The 22276-nt window shown below is 55.0% G+C and overlaps 1 protein-coding gene across 1 annotated transcript; it reads left to right on the top strand.

Moving 5' to 3' along the window:
* Window positions 1-3600: 3600 nt before the first annotated feature.
* On the top strand, window positions 3601-20933 carry LOC308511013 (interleukin-3 receptor subunit alpha-like; the record flags this gene model as incomplete). The annotated part of the gene is made up of 11 exons (XM_081081023.1): window positions 3601-3670; window positions 6967-7085; window positions 8101-8224; window positions 10151-10283; window positions 11756-11943; window positions 13332-13447; window positions 14311-14337; window positions 15880-15994; window positions 17509-17614; window positions 20054-20135; window positions 20318-20933. 11 exons carry the CDS (start codon window positions 3601-3603, stop codon window positions 20390-20392), a joined length of 1155 nt encoding a protein of 384 aa, XP_080937149.1. The 3' UTR covers window positions 20393-20933.
* Window positions 20934-22276: the final 1343 nt, after the last annotated feature.

Here is a 22276-nt window from a genome sequence, read left to right on the forward strand (position 1 = left end):
GAGGACGCGCGGGGGGTGCCGGGGTGGGGAGGGGAGCGCGCACCAGGTCCTGGGGAGCGATTAGGACGCGAGGGGCGGGGCCCCAGACCGAGGCTATAAAAAAGGCTGAATTGGGCACAAAAACAAACATTGGGGTTTCTCTTCGGCTCTGGGCAGCCGGAGGCAGAAGTGGGGGGCGGAGGGAGGGCCTGGAGGGGGACCCCGAGGCCGCCTGGGGAGCAGCCGGCGCGGGGACTTGGATCTGCGCGCGCTGCGCCCTGGGCGCACCAGGTAAGACGCAGGTGCGGGGTTCGCGGGGACGGGGTGTCCGGGGGCCACGCCCACGGGATTCAAGGACTTGTCCCCAGTGGCAAATGCCCAAGATTTAGTTATTTTTTCATTAAATATATCTTTTTATTCATTTCAGAGAGAGAGGAAGGGAGAGGGGGGAGAGAGAGACATCCATGAGGAGAGTGGATCAGGGACCGGCCGCCTCCGGCACGCCCCACGCTGGACATCGAACCCACTACCCGTGCATAAGATTTTATTCTTTTTTTAAAATATATTTTCATTGCTTTTAGAGAGAGGAAGGGAGAGGGAGAGAGAGAGAGAGAGAGAGAGAGAGAGAGAGAGAGAGAGAGAGAGACATGAGGAGAGAGAATCATGGACCGGCTGCTTCCTGCACGCCCCACGCTGGGGATCGAACCCACGACCCGGGCATAAGATTTTATTCTTTTTTTAAAATATATTTTCATTGCTTTTAGAGAGAGGAAGGGAGAGGGAGAGAGAGAGAGAGAGAGAGAGAGAGAGAGAGAGAGAGAGAGAGACATGAGGAGAGAGAATCATGGACCGGCTGCTTCCTGCACGCCCCACGCTGGGGATCGAACCCACGACCCGGGCATAAGATTTTATTCTTTTTTTAAAATATATTTTCATTGCTTTTAGAGAGAGGAAGGGAGAGAGAGAGAGAGAGAGAGAGAGAGAGAGAGAGAGAGAGAGAAAGACATCCATGAGGAGAGTGGATCAGGGACCGGCCGCCTCCGGCACACCCCACGCTGGGGATCGAACCCACAACCTGGGCATAAGATTTTATTCTTTTTTTAAAATATATTTTCATTGCTTTTAGAGAGAGGAAGAGGGAGAGAGAGAGAGAAACATCCATGAGGAGAGAGAATCATGGACCAGCCGCCTCCTGCCCGCCCCACGCTGGGGATGGAGCCCGCAACCCGGGCACGTGCCCTTGACCGGGAATCGAACCCTGAGCTCCCGGTTCATTGATCGATGCGCAATCCCTGAGCCACACCAGCCCGGTCCGCTCAAGATCTTAATTAATAATAATAATTGTTGGAGCGATTATCAGGGCGCACGCATGGCACTCAGAGAGGGTGGGGTTTCCATGCGTTTGGGGACCAGCTTGTCTGTATTCCTCTCACAGACCCCCCAACTCTCCTCTCCTGGAAAAGGGTCCGAGCCCAAAGCGATACAGAGGTTTGCAGCCTCGGCTGGTGTGGGTCAGTGGGTAGAGCGCCGGCCTGCGGACCGAAGGGTCCCGGGTTCGATTCCAGGTCAAGGGCCCTGGTCGGGGGCGCGTGCAGGAGGAGGCCCATGGATGCGTCTCTCTCACATCGATGTTTCTCTCTCTCTCTCTCTCTCTTCCCTCCCCTCCCTTCCACGCTCTCTCTAAAAATCAATAGAAAAGTATTTTCCGGTGACGGTGAACCAAATAAATCAGTAGATAAATAAGTAAAATAATTTTTTAAAAAAATAGATGTAGCCCCAGCCGGTTCGGCTCAGGGGATGGAGCGTCAGCCTGCGGACTGAAGGGTCCTGGGTTCGAATCCTGTCAAGGGCACATGCCCAAGTTCTGGGCTCGATCCCCTGTCGGGGGCGTGCAGGAGGCGGCGGGTCCAGGATTCTCTCTCATCATGGATGTTTCTCTCTCTCTCTCTCTCTCTCTCTCTCTCTCTCTCTCTCTCTCTCCTCTCTCTCTCTCTCCCTCTCCCTTCCTCCCTGAAATCAATTAAAAATAAATTTTTAAAAAATATAAATAATAGCCCTAACCGGTTTGGCTCAGTGGATAGAGCATCGGCCTGCAGATTGAAAGGTCCCAGGTTCGATTCTGGTCAGGGGCATGTACCTTGGTTGCGGGCACATTCCCAGTGGGAGATGTGCAGGAGGCAGCTGATCGATGTTTCTAACTCTCTATCCCTCTCCCTTCCTCTCTGTAAAAAATCAATAAAATATGTTTAAAAAATATATATATAAATAATAGATGTTTGCAAAAAGAGGAGTCAGGGTGGGGAGCCCATGGGGGGGTCTGAGACCAGGTCCTCCTGGGGCAGGGTGGCCCCCCATCCAAGGACAGAGGGGGACTCAGGGGACCCAGGGTTACGGTCTTGGCTGGGACGTTGGCACAACGCGGGGTCCGGTTACAGTAACTGGGTCCCTCCAGGAAGTGCCGTCCGCCCTGATGGCTCGCCCTTAATTAGACTTCCTTCCAGGGCGTTGTCATCTCGGCGTCTCCTGGCGATTTTCCCGGCGCGTGGTGTCCGGGTGTCTGCAGGGGGGTTGGGAGCCGTGAGGGAGCCGGAAACCCCAGGGCTGACTTATACACACACACGGACGGACACGCGTGCACAGGCACACACGTGTGCGTAAGCTGTGCACACACAAGCAAACGTTGACATGTGCAAACGTGCCTGCAAACCAGCCCCCCCGCCTGGGCATGCCATGCAGACACATGAGCACACAGGCAGGCGCATACATGTGTGTACACATGTGGCACGTGAGGCACATATGCACGGATGTAGCAGCCGGCACATGCATGCATGCGCACACATGTGTGCCCACACGCAGACACGGGTGTGCGTGCAACTGTGTGTGTGCATGCATGGCACATGTGTGTGCGTGCACAGGCAGGCACACACAGGCACATGAGGATTACATACATGCAGACGTATACGTGTGCACATACACTGTGCCTGCATGCATGCAGTCAGCTGTGCACACACCTTTTTTTAATATATTTTATTGATTTTTTACAGAGAGGAATAGAGAGTTAGAAACATCGATGAGAGAGAAACATCGATCAGCTGCCTCCTGCACACACACCCCCACTGGGGATGTGCCCACAACCCAGGGCCATGCCCTTGACCGGAATCGAACCCGGGACCCTTGAGTCCGCAGGCCGATGCTCTATCCGCTGAGCCACACCGGTTAGGGCTGCACAGGCCTTTTTATACACACGCAGGTGCACGCGAGAATAGAGACAGGCACCCATGCACACGTGTGCTCACTGCCAGACACATGCACACACGTGCATAGACGCACAGAGATGCCGAATGCACGTGCATACACATGGAGGCACATGCACGCACACGCCTGCAAACCCACAGGTACACGCGTGCAGGCAAACACGCACACCCGGGTCCCTCCAGCGCCTAGGCCAGCGACGGCGAACCTTTTGAGCTCGGGCGTGCCAGCATTTTGGAAAACCCTCACTTAACTCTTGTTTGATCCTTGCAACCAGAGTAAATCAAAGGCTAATATTTTTGATATTTATTGTATATATTTCAATGCCATCGAACAAAGAAAAATCAACCCCAGCCCGTCGCCCTCACCATGGCCTCGCTCTGGCTGGCCGCCCTGCTCCTGGCGCCCCCCGTCTCCCTTCTGCTGCACAAGGACCAAGGTAGGCCGCCCAACCTGGGCTGGGCAGGTGCTTTGCGTTGGGAGGAAACCGGTGGCCTCGCGAACGCCATAGAGTCACATCGAGACGAATAAAAGGGTAATATGCTAATTAGACCGGGAGATCTTGGGGTCCATGAGGGTGGCAGGGGGGTGGCAGTTGGGGGCGAGCAGGCCGGCAGGCGGGGTGGTTAGGGGCGATCGGCTGGCAGGCAGGCAGGTGAGGGGTTAGGAGCCAGCAGCCCGTATTGGGAGAGGGTGCAGGCCGGGCTGGGGGACAACCCACACCCCCAGTGCACGAATTTCATGCACCGGGCCACTAGTTTTATATAATAAAAGCCTAATATGCTAAGTGTCCGGTCAGCCAACCAATCAAAGCGTAATATGCTAATGATATGCTAAGGCCACTCAACCACTTGCTATGACGTGCACTGACCACCAGGGGGCAGTCGACCGGTTGACCAGTCGCTATGACGTGCACTGACCACCAGGGGGCAGACAGTCGACCGGTCGACCAGTCGCTATGACGTGCACTGACCACCAGGGGGCAGACAGTCGACCGGTCGACCAGTCGCTATGACGTGCACTGACCACCAGGGGGCAGACAGTCGACCGGTCGACCAGTCGCTATGACATGCACCGACCACCAGGGGGCAGACAGTCGGCCGGTCGACCAGTCGCTATGACGTGCACTGACCACCAGGGGGCAGACAGTCGGCCGGTCGACCAGTCGCTATGACATGAACTGACCACCAGGGGGCAGACGCTATGACCGGTAGGTGAGCTTGCTGCTGGGGTCCGGCCAATCGGGACTGAGTGAGACGGGCGGACACACCCTGGAACCCTCTCGCCATCCGGGACCCCTTGGGGGATATCAGAGAGCTGGTTTCAGCCCCATCCCGCAGGCCAGGCCGAGGGACCCCACTGGTGCACGAATTCGTGCACCGGAGCCTCTAGTGCATCTATAAGACATGATGGAGTCTGGCTGGTGTTGCTCAGTGGTTGGGCGTCGACCTAGGAACCAGGAGGTCCCGGGTTCGATTCCCGGTCAAGGGCACAGGCCCGGGTTGCAGGCTCCATCCCCAGTCGGGGGCGTGCAGGAGGCGGCCGGTCCATGATTCTCTCTCCTCATGCGTGTTTCTAGCTCTCTCTTTTCCTCTCCCTTCCTCTCTGAAATCCATAAAAATATATATATTTTTTAAAAATCAATGGGAAAATATCCTCGGGTGAGGATTTAAAAATTAATAACAACAGCCCTAGCCGGTGTGGCTCAGTGGATAGCGCGCCGGCCTGCGGACCGAAGGGTCCCGGGTTCGATTCCCGATCAAGGGCCTGTACCTGGGTTGCGGGCACATCCCCAGTAGGGGGGGGCGGGAGTGCAGGAGGCGGCCGATCGATGTTTCTCTCTCATCACTGATGTTTCTAACTCTCTGTCCCTCTCCCTTCCTCTCTGTAAATAATCAATAAAATATGCTTTTTTAAAAAAATAATAATAATAAAAACAAATAAAGGGGCTCTGTGTATAGGCTTTTATTTTTTTTTTCCGGACACTTGGGGGGCTGGGGCGGAGGGGATTTTGTCGTCTGAATATCTTAGAAGAAAGGAGAATATGTTCATCCTGAACAGGCCACCCACGTCCGCTGGGGCCTGGCTGCACCAGCCGGGGTGGGGTGAGCGGAGCTGGTCAACCACAACATTTCATAACCTTTTGCCGGTGGTTTCTTTGCCCTCAAAGCGGGGGGACGGCGGGGAGGGGGGGACGCCTTTACCTTCCCTGTTGAACCCCTAGCAGTTCTAAAATCGGCCACTGCTGGCATGGATCTGCCTGATTTTTTTTACAGGTTTGACAATTTCATGAAGTTTGCTCAGATTTTGTCGCCCTAAATCTGCAAAGCGGAGCCTAGTTCTAAGTCTGCTTTTATGGGCGACGATAGTCTCGCGAAAGACGTCCGTTCTTGCCGCAAAAATGATGATTTTGTGGGAGATTTTGGGGGAAGGGAGCCCCTCTCTATTTTAACATGATACGTTTTGTTCAAAATTTGCTTCTGCTAGAATTTTATAATACAGTCAGCAAGCAAAGATGAAGACAAATGGAGTCAAGGGTTCTTTAAGTGTTTGCTGCTTTTTGGGTTTTTTTTTTTCTTTTCCTTAAGTTTTTGGGGGTATTTTTTTAAAAATATATTTTATTGATTTTTTACAGACAGGAAGGGAGAGGGAGAGAGAGTCAGACACATTGATGAGAGAGAAACATCGATCGGCTGCCTCCTGCACGCCCCCCACTGGGGATGTGCCTGCAACCCAGGTCCATGCTCTTGACCGGGAATCGAACCTGGGACCCTTTAGTCCACAGGTCAAGGCTCTATCCACTGAGCCAAATGAGCCAGGTATATATATATATATATATACTAGAGGCCCGGTGCACAAATTGTGTGCTCTGGGGTGGAGTCCCTCAGCCCGGATTGCAAGAGGGCGCAGGCCAGGCCGAGGGACCCCACGGGTGCTCGATCGGGGCCGGGGAGGGACCGTGGTAGGGCTCCAGGGCATGTCCGGCCCGTCTTGTTCAGTCCCGATCGGCTGGACCCCAGCAGCAAGCTCACCTACTGGTGGGACCGCCTGCCCCCTGGTGGTCAGTGCACGTCATAGCGACTGGTCGACTGTCTGCCCCCTGGTGGTCAGTGCATGTCATAGCGACTGGTCGACTGTCTGCCCCCTGGTGGTCAGTGCACATCATAGCGACTGGTCGACTGTCTGCCCCCTGGTGGTCAGTGCATGTCATAGCGACTGGTCGACTGTCTGCCCCCTGGTGGTCAGTGCACATCATAGCAACTGGTTGTCCAGTTGACTGTCTGCGCCCTGGTGGTCAGTGCACGTCATAGCGACTGGTTGTCCAGTTGACTGTCTGCCCCCTGGTGGTCAGTGCACATCATAGCGACTGGTTGTCCAGTTAACTGTCTGCCCCCTGGTGGTCAGTGCACGTCATAGCGACTGGTCAACTCTATTCCCCCTGGTGGTCAGTGCACATAATGGCGACCAGTTGTCTGCCCCCTGGTGGTCAGTGCGCGTCATAGCGAGCGGTCGAGCCGCCTTAGCATATCATTAGCATATTACGCTTTGATTGGTTGAATGGCCGACCGGCCGACCGGACACTTAGCATATTAGGCTTTTATTCTATAGGACATTTTTTTTAAAAAAATAACTCCACGTTTCCACAGTATCGCCTAAGTCCGTGAGAGAATGGAGTTTCCCGTCAGGGGGCGGGTTTTAGCATCCCCGTCTCTCTCCTAACCCTCCACCCTTCAGATCCAAACCCGCCGATTACGAACGTCAGGATGGAGCCCAGGACGAAGAGGCTGACCTGGGATCTCCGTGGCAACGTCTCCAGCATAGAATGCGTCGAAGGTCCCACTTTCAACCCAAAGGTAAAAGCCGTTCCCCTGGACGTAGCTCACCAGACGCTTCCAAGTCTTCCCCTGACCAGAGAACCAGCCAAACGTGCAGCCTGAGCCCATCTTGGGGCGCACCCAGGCCTGAGGGCTGCGGGGCGAGGCATTTACGGGCACCAGGCTCAGAGTGGGTCGTCTGTAAAATGTCTAAGATGGTACCGCTCGGCCCAGCCTGTTTGGCTCAGCAATTGAGCATCGGCCGATGAACCAGGAGGTCAGGGCATGTGCCCGGGTTGCGGGCTTGATGCCCAGTAGGGGGCGGGCAGGAGGCAGCCGGTCCATGATTCCTTCTTATCTTTGACTAGATGCCCGGTGCACAAATTCGTGCACCAGTGGGGTCCCTTTCCCTGGCCTGCAGGATTGGGCAGAAACCGGCTCTCTGACATCCCCCCGAGGGGTCCCGGATGGCGAGAGGGCGTAGGCCAGGCCGAGGGACCCCACCGTTGCACGATTGCGGCAGGGGAGGGGCCGCAAGAGGAATCCAGGGCGTGTCCAACCCGTCTCGCCCAGACCCCAACAGCAAGCTGATCTACCGGTCGGAGCTTCTGCCCCCTGGTGGTCAGTGTGCATCATAGCGACTGGTCGGGTGGTCGAACAGACGGTCGGACACCTAGGATATTAGGCTTTTATTATACTAGTACTAGAGGCTCAATGCATGATTGAATTGTGCCCGTGTAGGGTCCCCTAGGCCGAGCCTGGCTTCAGGGCCCTGTCCGTTGCCCTGTAACACCTCACACGCTCTGTGGACGCTGCCGGCGCCCCAGTGGGGGAGGGGGAAGGGCCCGAGAGGTGCCCCACGCACAGCCTGGTGACCCGACGTTTGGTCGTTACGCGTTACAGTCACTGGCCTTTTATAATGTAGATAGGAGGGATGATTCCTGTCTATCTGTCCTTTCCCCTCTGAACTCAGTAAAAGTATGAAACACACACAAAAAATCAAGGTTAAATATGATGAGTATCTCTAAACGGGGCATTCCTCCGTCTCACTCAGGCCGAAAACAACCTTTTCTGCCAGTTCTACCTGCTCCCTAAATGCACGCGGACGAACTACACGGTCAAGGTCGCCGTGATCGACGGTGAGCCGTACTCCACATGGATTGAGTATCCCAAGCAAGGTGAGGGCTAAATGCTGTATATATTGATAAATAGATAGATAGATAGATGATGATGATGATAGATGATAGATGATAGATAGATAGATAGATAGATGATAGATAGATAGATGATAGATAGATAGACAGATAGATAGATAGATGATAGATAGATAGATAGAGATAGATGATAGATAAATATGTAGATAGATAGATAGATAGATAGATAGATAGATAGATAGATAATAGATACATAGATACATAGATACATAGGTAGGATAGATGATAGATGGATAGATGATAGATTGATAGATGATAGATAGATATAGATGATAGATAGATGATAGGTAGATAGACAGATAGATAGAGATGATAGATAGATAGATAGATATAGATGATAGATAGATAGATACATAGATAGATAAATAGATAGATAGATATGATAGATAGATATGTAGATAGATAGATGATAGATAGATAGATAGATAGATAGATAGATAGATAGATAGATATAGATATGATAGATAGGTAGGTAGAGATAGATAGATAGATAGATAGATAGATAGATAGATAGATAGATAGATAGTGTCCCAAAATTCACGCAAGATTTGAATTCTGCGTGAGCATTAACAACAACAATAACAACAAATAAAAGCCTGATTGGACTCGGTTGATTGAATCGGATTCTAATATCTGTTGCCCTTGGATGTCAATCCCTTCGATTCGATAAGCATCACCAAGGACCAATGATGGCCCAGGAGCAGGGACCAGGAAGACCAATGGAGACCGCGGCTTTGCATCTGTGCCAGCAGCGCTGGGGAGGCCATGGACCCGATGGGCTATTCCATCCATAAACCCTAGACTGTGTCCTTTATGAGTCAATGAAAAATTTACAGTTTTTAATGATAAACCTGTATTTTCTATCAAAATTACTTCTTGCGTGAATTTTGGGACACTATATATATTTTTTGCTTTTAATCATGAATTGGTCGTCTGAATCTCAAAAATCATTACTTTGAGCCCGGCCGGTGTGGCTCAGTGGTTAAGCATCAACCTAGGAACCAGGAGGTCACGGGTTCGATTTCCGGTCAAGGGCACACGCCCGGGTTGTGGGCTCGACCCGCAGTAGCCCTTGAGTGGGAATTGAACCTGCGACCCTTTGGGGTGCAGGGTGATGCTCTGACCACTGAGCCACACCAGCCAAGGCAAAAGGAACTTGGTGTGTGTGTGGGGGGGTGGGTGTGAGTGTGAGTGTGTGTGTGAGCGTGTGCGTGGGGTTTTTTTTGTTGTTTTTATTTTTTTCTTCCTTACATTTATGGTGATCTTCCTGCCTTTTTTTTTATTATTATTTTGGTAATCTTTGAAATTTTTGGGAATTTTTGCATTTTTTGGCCAACTCCCTTGCGTTTTTTTTCTTCTTCTTCTTCTGATCTTCTTGGCATCTTTTGGTAATCTTTGCATTTTTCAGCTCTCTTCCTTGCAGTATTTTTTTGTAATTTTTGCATTTTTGGGGGCTATTTTTCTGGCATTTTTTTGTAATTTTTGTATTTTTCAGCTTTCTCTGTTGCAATTTTTTTTTTTTTTGCATCTTCTTTGCAACTTTTGGTAATCTTTGCATTTGTCGGTTTTCTTCCTTGCATTGTTTTGTAATTTTTGCATTTTTTATTTTTGACTATTTTCCTTGCATGTTTTTGTAATTTTTGTATTTTTCGGCTTTCTCCCTTGCATTTTTTTTCTGTAATTTTTGCATTTTTTTGGCCATTTTCATTGCATATTTTTGTGATTTTTCTATTTTTCGGCTTTCTCCCTTGCATTTTTTTTTTTTGGAATTTTTGCATTTTTTCATTGATCTTCTTTGGAGTTGGTGGAAAGAATTTTCTTTGCCTTTTTTTTGTAATTTTCTTTGCTTTTTTTTGTTTGTTTGTTTTGCTCTCGTCTTCGTACGTGTAGAAGGGAACCCCGCCGCAGCTGCTGAGGGCCTGGCCTGCGAGGTCCATGACAAGGACGCCCTGACCTGCAGGTGGGCGGTGGGCAGGGCGGCCCCCAGCGACGTCCAATATTATTTCCACCTGGAGCACACCAGGTAGGGGGGCCTTGGGCGGGGCTGGGGCCTTCTGGGCGGGGCTAGGATCTCCTGGGCGGGGCTGGGGTCTCCTGGGCGTGGCTTGGGTCTCCTGGGTGGGGCCAGAGCCTCCTGGGCGGGGCCACGGCCTCCTGGAATTGGCTAGGGTCTCATGGGCGTGGCTTCAGTCTCCTGGGCGTGGCTAGGGTCTCCTGGACGGAGCTAAGGTTTACTGGGCATGGCTTTGTCTCAAGGGCGTGGCTGTGTGTCTTCTGGGCGTGGCTTAGGGCTTCTGGGAGGGGCTAAGGACTTCTGGGTGGGACTAAGGGCTTCTGGGCGGGACTAAGGACTTCTGGGCGGGACTAAGGACTTCTGGGCGGGACTAAGGGCTTCTGGGCGGGACTAAGGACTTCTGGGCGGGACTAAGGGCTTCTGGGCGGGACTAAGGACTTCTGGGCGGGACTAAGGACGTCTGGGCGGGACTAAGGACGTCTGGGTGGGACTAAGGGCTTCTGGGCGGGACTAAGGGCTTCTGGGCGGGACTAAGGACTTCTGGGCGGGACTAAGGACGTCTGGGCGGGACTAAGGACTTCTGTGCGGGACTAAGGGCTTCTGGGCGGGACTAAGGACTTCTGGGTGGGACTAAGGGCTTCTGGGCGGGACTAAGGACTTCTGGGCGGGACTAAGGACTTCTGGGCGGGACTAAGGGCTTCTAGGCGGGTCTAAGGGCTTCTGGGCGGGGCTAAGGGCTTCTGGGTGGGACTAAGGGCTTCTGGGAGGGGCTAAGGGCTTCTGGGTGGGGCTAAGGGCTTCTGGGCGGGTCTAATGACTTCTGGGCGGGACTAAGGGCTTCTGGGCGGGACTAAGGACTTCTGGGCGGGACTAAGGGCTTCTGGGCGGGACTAAGGACTTCTGGGCGGGGCTAAGGACTTCTGGGCGGGGCTAAGGACTTCTGGGCGGGGCTAAGGGCTTCTGGGCGGGACTAAGGACTTCTGGGCGGGACTAAGGACTTCTGGGCGGGACTAAGGGCTTCTGGCGGGACTAAGGACTTCTGGGCGGGACTAAGGACTTCTGGGTGGGACTAAGGACTTCTGGGCGGGTCTAAGGGCTTCTGGGCGGGTCTAAGGGCTTCTGGGCGGGGCTAAAGCTTCTGGGCGGGACTAAGGACTTCTGGGTGGGACTAAGGACTTCTGGGCGGGACTAAGGACTTCTGGGTGGGACTAAGGACTTCTGGGCGGGTCTAAGGGCTTCTGGGCGGGTCTAAGGACTTCTGGGCGGGGCTAAAGCTTCTGGGCGGGACTAAGGACTTCTGGGGGGGACTAAGGGCTTCTGGGCGGGTCTAAGGGCTTCTGGGCGGGGCTAAAGCTTCTGGGCGGGACTAAGGACTTCTGGGGGGGACTAAGGGCTTCTGGGTGGGTCTAGGGACTTCTGGGCGGGGCTTAGCGACTTCTGGGAGGGGTTAGGCCATTCTTAACCACGCCCCCTTCATGCAGCACCGCCCAGAGGTGGGCGTGTCCCAGGTACCTGACGACGGAGGGCAAACACACCGCGTGCCGGTTTGACAACATCTCTGCCTTTTTCGACCCAAAACAACACCTGTTCTACCAGTTCTGGGTGACGGGCACCAGCCACCGGGACGCGATTCCCTGCTCCGAATTATTCTCCGATTTGTCCAAGATCGGTGAGTGGTTGAGGGTCCCGGAAACTTCTTTTTTTCATAGATGCATTTTTTTTTTAAAAAATGATCTCAGAGAGGAAGGGAGAGGGATGGAGAGAGAGAGACATCCATGATGAGAGAGAATCATGGACCGGCCGCCTCCTGCACGCCCCCTACTGGGGATCGAGCCCAAAACCCGGGCCTGTGCAATTGACCGGGAATCGAACCCTGACCTCCTGGCTCCTAGGGCGACGCTCTAACCACTGAGCCACACTGGCCGGGCACCAAGCAGGCTTGTAAGCATTCTGTCCTGAGGTCGAAATGCAGGTGAATTATTTTTTTCGGCCCAAAGCCATTTGGATATTTATGACGTCATTCAAAAACCATACAAAACTTTCTACCTAAAAATTTACCCTGCAAGCCCTGGCCGGTGTGGCTCAGTGGGTAGAGCGTCGGCCTGCGGACAGAAGGGTCCCGGGTTTGATTCCCGGTCGAGGGCATGGACCAGGGTTGCGGGCACATCCCCGGTGGGGGGCGTGCAGGAGGCAGCTGATCGATGTTTCTCTCTCATCGATGTTTCTAACTCTCTATCCCTCTCCCTTCCTCTCTGTAAAAAATCAATAAAATATATTTAAAATATATATATATATATATATATATTTTTAATTGGTTTTAGAGAGGAATGAATAGGAAAGGGAGATAAAGGGTGTCCCAAAATTCACGCAAGAAGTAATTTTGGTAGAAAACACAGGTTTATCATTAAAAATTGTAAATTTTTTATTGGTTCATAAAGGATACAGTCTAGGGTTATGTATGGAATAGGATATCAAGTAAGTGGCCTCCAGGAGAAATGAGAAATACTAAGGATGAGAGAGAATCACGGATCGGCCGCCTCCTGCACGCCCCCTACTGGGGATCGAGCCCGCAACCTGGGCCTGTGCCCTTGACCGGGAATCGAACCCGGGACCCTTCCGTCCGCAGGCCGACGCTCTATCCACTGAGCCACACTGGCCAGGGCCATGACTGATCATTTGTATACCCAACTACCTACTTGTTACCTCTGTCTGTTGTTTCACATACATTGTTTATCCTGCGTCTGTGCCAGGAGAGCCGTGGAGGCCATGGACCTGATGTGCTATTGCATACACAACCCTAGACTGTGTCCTTTGCGAATCAATAAAAAATGTACGATTTTTAATGATAAACCTGTGTTTTCTATCAAAATGACTTCTTGCGTGAATTTTGGGACACGCTTTAGATATACTAAGGACAAGAGAGAATCATGGATCGGCCGCCTCCTGCACGCCCCCTACTGGGCTGGGAAAAAATATAGATATTTTTTTTTTTAGTTGTTTCACTGATCTGAGCTTTTTTTTTCTTTTTTTTCTTTTTTTCCTTTTTTTCTCCAACAGAGAAGTTGATCGCACCCCACATCAGCGCCTGGTGCAACAAATCCCTCGCGCTCCTGGAATGGGACATGTCCAGCCACTTGCACAAATATTTTGACTACGAGCTCGAAATACAACAGGTAAATCCTTCCGTCCTTTGAAAATGTATTTTTATGGATTTCAGAGAGGAAGGGAGAGAGAGAGAGAGAAACATCCATGATGAGCGAGAATCATGGGTCGGCCGCCTCCCGCACGCCCCCTACTGGGGATTGAGCGCATTACAGGGGCAGGTGCCCTTGACAGGGACTCGAACCCAGGACCCTTCTTCCATCTGCAGGTGGACGCTCTATCCACCGAGCCACACCGGCCGGGGTCATGGCTGATCATTTTTATAACCGACTTCCTACTTGTTATATTTGTATGTTGTTTTACATACATTATTTATCCTGCGTGATTCATCATCGTATACTCCCTTATCCATTTACATTCATGATTGATGTGTTCTCTTTATGATTTATCCTCCTCATCTATTGACATGTCGTGTTTTTTTAACTGGCCATCCGGTTCTATTTTATATGCAATGTTTATATTTATTATTTATTTTTTTATATTTATTTTTTATATTTATTTATTTTTATTATTTTATTTTTATATTATTTATTTTTTTAAAAATATATTTATATTTATTATTTTTTTAAATATATTTTTATTAATTTCAGAGAGGAAGGGAGAGGGAGAGAGAAACATCCATGATGAGCGAGAATCATGGGTCGGCCGTCTCCCGCACGCCCCCTACTGGGGGCCGATCGCATTACAGGGGCAGGTGCCCTTGACCGGGAATCGAACCCGGGACCTCCTGGCTCTCGTAGGTCGAGCCTCAACCACTGAACCACACCGGCCGGTCATCGCTGGTCGTTTCACACTCCGTTTCTGTGAACGTCCACCCCCTCGGACCCTCTCAGGGGCACCCCCCGACCCAGGGCTGTTGGCTTGTGTCTTGCAGGGCGCCGACTCGCCGTTGACGCTGACGGTAAGCGCACCCCTCTTGGAAATGTCCATGGGGAAGACGGGGGGAGCCGGGTGCCTGAGGGGCAGCTCAGAGAGGCTGCTGTCCGCCTGGGGCCACCCACAGAGGGGCACCCCAACGCCCCCCCCCCAATTCCTTAAGCTGGGCCGGGCAGGGAACTTGGGGGGAAAGTCACAGACCGTGAGCTCTAACCCATGTCATTCCACACGGCTGACCATGCATTTGCCAAACATCCATTAGCTGTGACCTCTCTCTCTCTCTCTCTCTCTCTCTCTCTCTCTCTCTCTCTCTCATTCTCTTATTTTCTCTCTAGAGGCCCGGGTGCACGAAATCCATGCACGGGTAGGATCCTTAGGCCTGGCCGGCAATCAGGGCCGATCTGCGGGGTGACTGGCAGGCAATCAGGGGTGGGGGGGTCCCCACCGGTACCCGCCTTGGCCGGCCTGGGGCCTGGGGGCTGGAGGCAGCTCCCGCATTGAGCGTCTGCCCCCTGGTGGTCAGTGCGTGTCATAGCAACCGGTCCTTCCGCCGTTGGGTCTATTTGCATATTAGGCTTTTATGCTATAGGATTCTTTCTCTTTTGCTCTCTCCTTCTCGTTCTCATTCTCTCTCTCTCCTCTCTCTCTCTCTCTCTCTCTCTCTCTCTCTCTCTCTCTCTCTCTCCGACATCACTGTGTGGCTTCTCCTCTGGGTCTGCGTCTCCTCTTCGGTGTCTGACGAGGACCCCGTCCCTGGAGGGAGGCCCCCCCCCCCCCCCCGAGCCAGGACGGCCTCGTCTCCGAGCCTTCACCCCGCCCCGTCCGCAAAGGCAGGCCCTGTTCCCAAACGAGGTCCCGTTCCCAGGTTCCAGGGGCCACATCTCTTTTGGGGAGGACAGCATTCCACACTGTGGGGCTCAGGGCACAACACCCCCAAAGTCAACACCTATGTATCAATACATAGGGTGCAGGCTGGGCTGGGGGACACCCTTCCCCTGTGCACGAATTTCATGCACCAGGCCTCTAGCATGTATATATATATATATATATATATATATATATATATATATATATATATATATGATCAGCAATGGGGGATACATAATAACCTATGTAAATTGATACATAGATGTATTGATCCATTGATGTACCGGCTCCTAACTGCTCGCCTGCCTGCCGCCCTGATCGCCCCTTAACTGACCTCCCCTGCCAGCCTGATCACCCCTAACCACCTCTGCCTCGGCCCCTGCCACCGTGGCTTTCAGGAATCATTTACCTCCCAGGAATTAGACCACTTAAAAAATTTATATTTTTTTAAATATTTTTTTTGTGGATTTCAGCGAGGAAGGGAGAGGGGGAGAGAGAGAGAGAAACATCCATGATGAGGGAGAATCTTGGACCGGCCGCCTCCTGCACGCCCCCTACTGGGGATGGAGCCCGCAACCCGGGCCTGTGCCCTTGACCGGGAATCGAACCCGTGACCGCCTGGTTCCTAGGTTGACGCTCAACCACTGAGCCTTTTCAACACGGGCTAGGCCTTTTCTTGCTGGTTTTCCTTGCATCATAGGTCGAGGAAGATAAGTCCTTCAGGCTGACCAACCCCGGAACCTTCATGGTGAAAATCCGAGCTCGGACCTCCTCCCCCGACCTGGTCGGCCAGTGGAGCGCCCCCCAGCGTTTCGGTGAGCAGGGCACCCTTTCTGTCTCCCTCCTGGGCGAGTGTTGAATGAAGGCTTTGGGCACTGGCCTTCCTCCAGGAAACAGACTCGCCCACCCCCACCCCCCAGTCTGAAAGCTCCTGGGGTGTCTGCCTTCCAGATAGAGGGGCGTCACCCTACCACCACCCCTTCCCTCTTTTTTTCAGAAAGGGAGACAGAGAGAGAAACATCCATGATGAGAGAGAATCATGGACCGGCTGCCTCCCGCTCGCCCCCAACTGGGGATGGATGGAGTGCACCAACCCGGGCCTGTGGCCTTGACGGGAATCGAACCCGTGACCTCCTGGTTCATAGGTCGAAGCTCAAGCCCTGAGCCAAGCTGGCCGGGCTTTTATGCAGTCTTTTTTTAAAAAAAAAATAAAAATAAAAATGAATGAGAAAAATCCATACTCGCCCGGCCCAGGCCACCCCAGGGCGCGTCCCCTCCCCTCTGGCCGTGGCTGACTCCTCTGCAGGCGACACACGTGCCAAGTCTTTGAAAATCCTGGTGCTGCCCCCGGTCCCTGAGGACTGGCCAGACCAGAGCGCGCTGTGTGTGGTTGTACGTGGGTGCAGCTCCGAGTGTCCCTGCGTGGTGGGGCGCAGCGGGGTCCCGGCGATGGGCGCGCGCCCGTTGGAGAGATTCCCGCGCGTCCGGGCGCGCAGGTGGCCAAGGTCCCCATGGGACGCGCCCCAACTCTGACTTTGGGTTTTGGGAAATGCCCGGGGGCTGCGTAAAGCCGCCATCCTAGACCCCCAAGGGCCGGTCCAAGGGTCCCCTCCACCTCCTATCCTGAGTGTGTGACCAGGAGGCAGGCGCGCGTCTCCAAGCGAAAACCCAGGCTCTTTCCCGGGTCCCTGAGGACCGGCCAGACCAGAGCGCGCTGTGTGTGCTTGTATGTGGGTGTGACTCCAAGTGTCCCTGCGTGGTGGGGCGCATGGGGGTCCCGGCGATGGGCGCGCGCCCGTTGGAGAGGTTCCCGGGCGCCCGGGCGCGCAGATGGCCGCTGTCCCCACTGGATTGAGCCCCAAACTGGACCTGGGAGTTCAGGGAAATGCCCGGGGGATACTTGAAACCGCCTTCCCAGACACCCTTCCCCCAGGGCCGGCGCGAGGGGTCCCTTGTGCCTCCCCTAGTGTGTGACCAGGAGGCGGGCGCGCGTCTCCAAGCGAAAACCCAGGCGGCTCTGCCCGGGGTCCCTGAGGACTGCCCAGGCCAGAGCGCGCTGTGTGTGGTTGAATGTGGGTGCGGCTCCAAGTGTCCCTGCGTGGTGGGGCGCATGGGGGTCCCGGCGATGGGCGCGCGCACCCGTTGGAGAGGTTCCCGCGCGCCCGGGCGCGCAGGTGGCCGCTGTCCTCACTTGGACTGAGCCCCAACCTGGACCTGGGACCTAAGGGAAATGCCCGGGGGGTACTTGAAACCGCCTTCCCAGGCGCTTCCCCACCTCCACCCCCACCCCTGGGCCGGTGCGAGGCGTCCCCTGTGCTCCACCCTGCAGTGTGTGACCCGGGGGCGGGCGCGCTTTCCCACGTCTGGCTGATCTCCTCCCTTATTGCGCTGGCGACGCTGCTCACCGTGGGAACCGCCGTCTTCCTCTGCCGAAGGTGAGTCTGGAGTCCTGGTTGCCAGGAGCGCACCACTCCCGGTGCGCCCCACCCACCCCGCCCGGCGCGCGCGCGCGTCTTGGATGCCCGGGCGCGCGCTCGCGGGTCCCCGCACACAGCCTGCAGCCCCCCACCCGGGTTTCTTTCTTTCTTTCTTTTTATTTTATTATTATTATTTTTTTAAAATCCTCACCGGAGGATATTTTTCCCTTTGATTTTTAGAGAGAGTGGGAGGGAGAGAGGGAAAGACAGAAACGTCCATGTGAGAGAGACACATCGATGGGTTGCCTCCTGCGCGCGCCCCGACCAGGGCCCGGACCGGGGAGGAGCCTGCCACCGAGGTCCGTGCCCGGGACCGGAATCGAACCCGGGACCCTTCGGTCCGCAGGCCGGCGCTCTATCCACTGAGCCACACCGGCCAGGCCCGAGGGGGATTTTGGAAAACTTGACCCCGGCTGCGCCCATCTATGAGGTCCCTGCCGCCTGGGGGACCCCCCCTGGATGCCTGATCCCCAAGGCTGTATCCGGGGGACCCCTGCCTTCCCTATCCGGACCCCCAAACAGATCGGTGCGTGGAGGCTACAGCCCGGCTCCTTTGCGTGTCCCCAATGCCCCTCGCCACCACCCCCCAATTTAGCTCCTTGAAACCTTGTCCAGACTCCGCGAGCCCCGCCCTGACCCCGCCCCAGCCTCGGGGTCCCTCCCGCCCGCCAGGTCTCTCTCCTGGCTACCCCCCAAGTCTCCCAGAGGAGGGGACATAGTCCCAGGGTAGGGGACCACGGACTTCCGGTAGACGCTGTTGGGAGGGGGGAGGTTGCCATGGTGACAAGGGAGGGGGAGGCTGCCATGGTGACAGGCATCTCTAGCTGCATCTCCAAGGTGGACGCAGCCTGGTCTGTGCTGAGGCCATTTTTTCTATTGATTTTTGCAGAGAGTGGGAGAGGGAAAGGCCGAGAGTAAAAAAAACAAAATAAAACAAAACAAAAACACAAAAGAGAGAAACTTTGATGTGAGAGAGACACATCCATGGGTTGCCTCCTGCACACGCCCCGACCAGGACTTGGTAGGGAGGAGCCTGCAAGCCAGGTACGTGCCCTTGACTGGGAATTGAACCCAGGACCCTTCAGTCCGCAGGCTGAGGCGCTATCCACTGAGCAACACTGGCTAGGGCACGGGCTCCCCTTTGGAGGTGCGGATACCAGCACTCCTAAGAATAGGATGGCTCAACTGGGGTGGGGAGAATGAAGGGGGGGGGGTCCCTATAACTCCCCGGTAACCTGCATCGCTGGCATGGAGGATGGATGGATGGATAGGTGGATGGATGGATGGATGGGTGGATGGATGGATGGATAAGTGGACAGATGGGTAGATGGATGGATGGATGGGTGGATGGATGGATGGATGGATGAATGGATGGATGAATGGATGGGTGAATGGGTGGGTGGGTGGGTGGATGGATGGATGGATGGATGGATGGATGGATGGATGGATGGGTGGGTGGATGGATGGATGGGTGGATGGATGGATGGGTGGGTGGGTGGATGGATGGATGGATGGATGGATGGATGGATGGATGGGTAGATGGATGGATGGATGGATGGGTGGATGGGTGGATGGGTGGGTGGATGGATGGATGGATAAGTGGACAGATGGATGGATGGATGGATGGATGGATAAGTGGACAGATGGGTGGACGGATGGGTGGATGGATGGGTGGGTGGATGGATGGATGGATAAGTGGACAGATGGGTGGGTGGATGGATGGATGGATGGATGGGTGGATGGGTGGATGGATGAACGGATGGATGGATAGATGGGTGGATGAATGGATGGATGGATGGATGGATGGATGGATGGATGGATGGATGGGTAGATGGATGGATGGGTGGGTGGATGGATGGATAGATGGGTGGATGGATAAGTGGACAGATGGGTGGGTGGATGGATGGATGGATAAGTGGACAGATGGGTGGATGGATGATGGGTGGATGGATGGATGGGTGGATGGACGATGGGTGGATGGATGGATGGGTGGGTGGATGGATGGGTGGATGGATGATGGGTGGATGTATGGATGGGTGGATGGATGGATGGATGGATGGATGGATGGGTGGGTGGATGGATGGATGGATAAGTGGACAGATGGGTGGATGGATGATGGGTGGATGGATGGATGGATGGGTGGATGGATGATGGGTGGATGGATGGATGGATGGATGGGTGGATGGATAAGTGGACAGATGGGTGGATGGATGGATGGATGGATGGATGGATAGGTGGATGGATGGATGGATGAGCGGATGGATGGATGGATGGGTGCGTGGATGGATGGATAAGTGGACAGATGGGCGGATGGATGATGGGCGGATGGATGATGGGCGGGTGGATGATGGATGGATACAGGCCGCACCAGGCCCTGCTCAGGTGACTCTCTCTCAGGTACTCGGTGCTGGAGACCCTCTTCCCGCCCATCCCGCACCTGAAGGACCCCATCGGGGGTGGCCTGCACAACGAGAAGATGGTACGTCCAGGTGTCCGCCCCCGGGTGCCCCTGGGGCGGAGGTGGCCACAGTCCCGCCCTGGCAGCAGGAAGGGGGGTGACCACAAGGGTAGCCGGCAAGCAGACCGGACAGGGAGCCCAGAACCCGTCCCCCTGCCCCCTGGCCCGGCCCCGTGCCCCACCCGGACCTCCTCACCCCACAGTTTACCTGGGAGGCCGGCCGACCCACCCAGGAGGAGTGTCCGGTGGCTGAACTGCAGGTTTTAAGGGAGACGTGAGCCCGGATGAGGTCATGGCTGGCCAGGTGCCCCCACAGCCTGGCGGCTCCCGGAGGCGGGGATGTGTGTACCGGGGCGGGGACGCCCACCTGCGATGTTCACTGGAAAGGAAGCTAAATAAAGCGCTTTTTCAACTCGCTCTCCGGCCCCTGCACACGCACAGCTCCCACCCCTCACCTCAAGGCTGCTGGGGCGTCCTGTCCCCCACACCCACTCCGCCCCCAGCTTCTGAAATCAGAGTCCTATCTCCTCCCCGTCGGACTTCTGTCTTGCAAGCGTATTATGTACTTTCTTCTCCTCGTTAAAGATATTTTTATGTATTTCAGAGAGAGAGGGAGAGAGAGAAAGAGAGAGAGAGAGAGAGAGAGAGAGAGAGAGAGAGAGAGACATCCATGAGGAGAGAGAATCATGGACCGGCTGCCTCCTGCACGCCCCCGACTGGGGATGGAGCCTACAACCCGGGCCTGTGCCCTTTGATTCTCTCCCATCGTTGATGTTTCTCTCTCTCCTCCTCGCTCTCTGAAATCAATAAAAATGTATTAAAAAAAAAGGGGCCCTGGCCAGTGTGCTCAGTGGATAGAGCGTCGGCCTGCGGACTGAAGGGTCCCGGGTTCGATTCCGGTCAAGGGCATGGACCTGGGTTGCGGGCACATTCCCAGTGGGGGGTGTGCAGGAGGCAGCTGATGGATGTTTCTCTCAACGATGTTTCTATGCCTCTCCCTTCCTCTCTGCAAAAAATCAAAATATATTTTAAAAAGGAAAAAACAGGTACCTGGTGCATTTAGCCAGGAAGTGGCCTGGAATTCCTAACCTTGTCCAGTGCCCGGCTTCCCGGGTAACGTGTGTGTGGGGGGGGGGGGCGGGGGGGAGCAGGTGCAACCGGCCTCCCATTGGCAGAGTGTCCTTGGGGCCAAGGGCAGAGCTGATCTCAAGTTGCTGGACTAACTGACCGCGGCCGGGAGGGCCCACCTGGCCGGCAGGTGAGAGCGGTCAGGGCTGGAACCGGCCTCGGCTCAGAGCCCCGCCCCGGGCAGGCGTCCAGGTAGGGCAGGGGGGACCCAGAGCCAAGTGACGCCTCCGCGAGGGCGTGGCCGTGGGCAGGAGCCGGCTGCTGTGCCCAGTGGGCAGGGCCCACAGGGGTGTGGCAGCGGCCGCCACGCCCCGTCCTGAACCTTCAGCCGGCAGGAGGCAGGTGACCTTGGGAGAAGCTGCTGGGAAGGTGACCTCGAATGTCACCCCCCCTGTTTGGGAGAATGTGGGTTTGCACCCAGGGGAGGAGGGGGGGAAGGTGACCTCGAATGTCACCCCCCCTGTGGGGGAGAATGTGAGTTTGCACCCCTGTGGGGGGAGGGGGGAGGCGCTGGGGACCTCAAGATGCGCTCTGGCCCCAGCAGGTGTGGCTCAGTGGGTAGAGGGTCGGCCTGCGGACGGAAGGGTCCCGGGTTCGATTCCCGGTCAAGGGCACAGGCCCGGGTTGAGGGCTCGATGCCCAGGAGGGGGCGTGCAGGAGGCGGCCGATCCACGATGGATCCGGTACCCCAGTCCCCAAGGAACAAGCCCAGAGGCGGCCCGAACCCCACGTCCAGCTGAGGGGAGACCAGCCCTGCCTGCCCTCTGCAGTGGGTTCTGGGGCAGCCCCCACAGGTGTGGGCGGGAGGTGGGCAGCGGGGGGGCCATTCCCGGCTCCTTGGTGGGAACAATGAAGGGTCCAGTGACTCCAGGGAAGGTGGAGGGGACCCAGGGCTCCCGGAGGGAACTTCAGGTGCGAAACGCCCGTTTGTGGGGGCCACAGGGTCTCCCCCATTTACCTGCTCCCCCATCCTCACCCCCCAAGTGCAGTCAGGGGCCCCCTTGTGATGGTTCCTGAACGGCCACTGCCCCCAC

Source organism: Myotis nattereri (assembly GCF_964212035.1).
Source record: "Myotis nattereri genome assembly, chromosome: X".
NCBI lineage: Eukaryota > Metazoa > Chordata > Mammalia > Chiroptera > Vespertilionidae > Myotis > Myotis nattereri.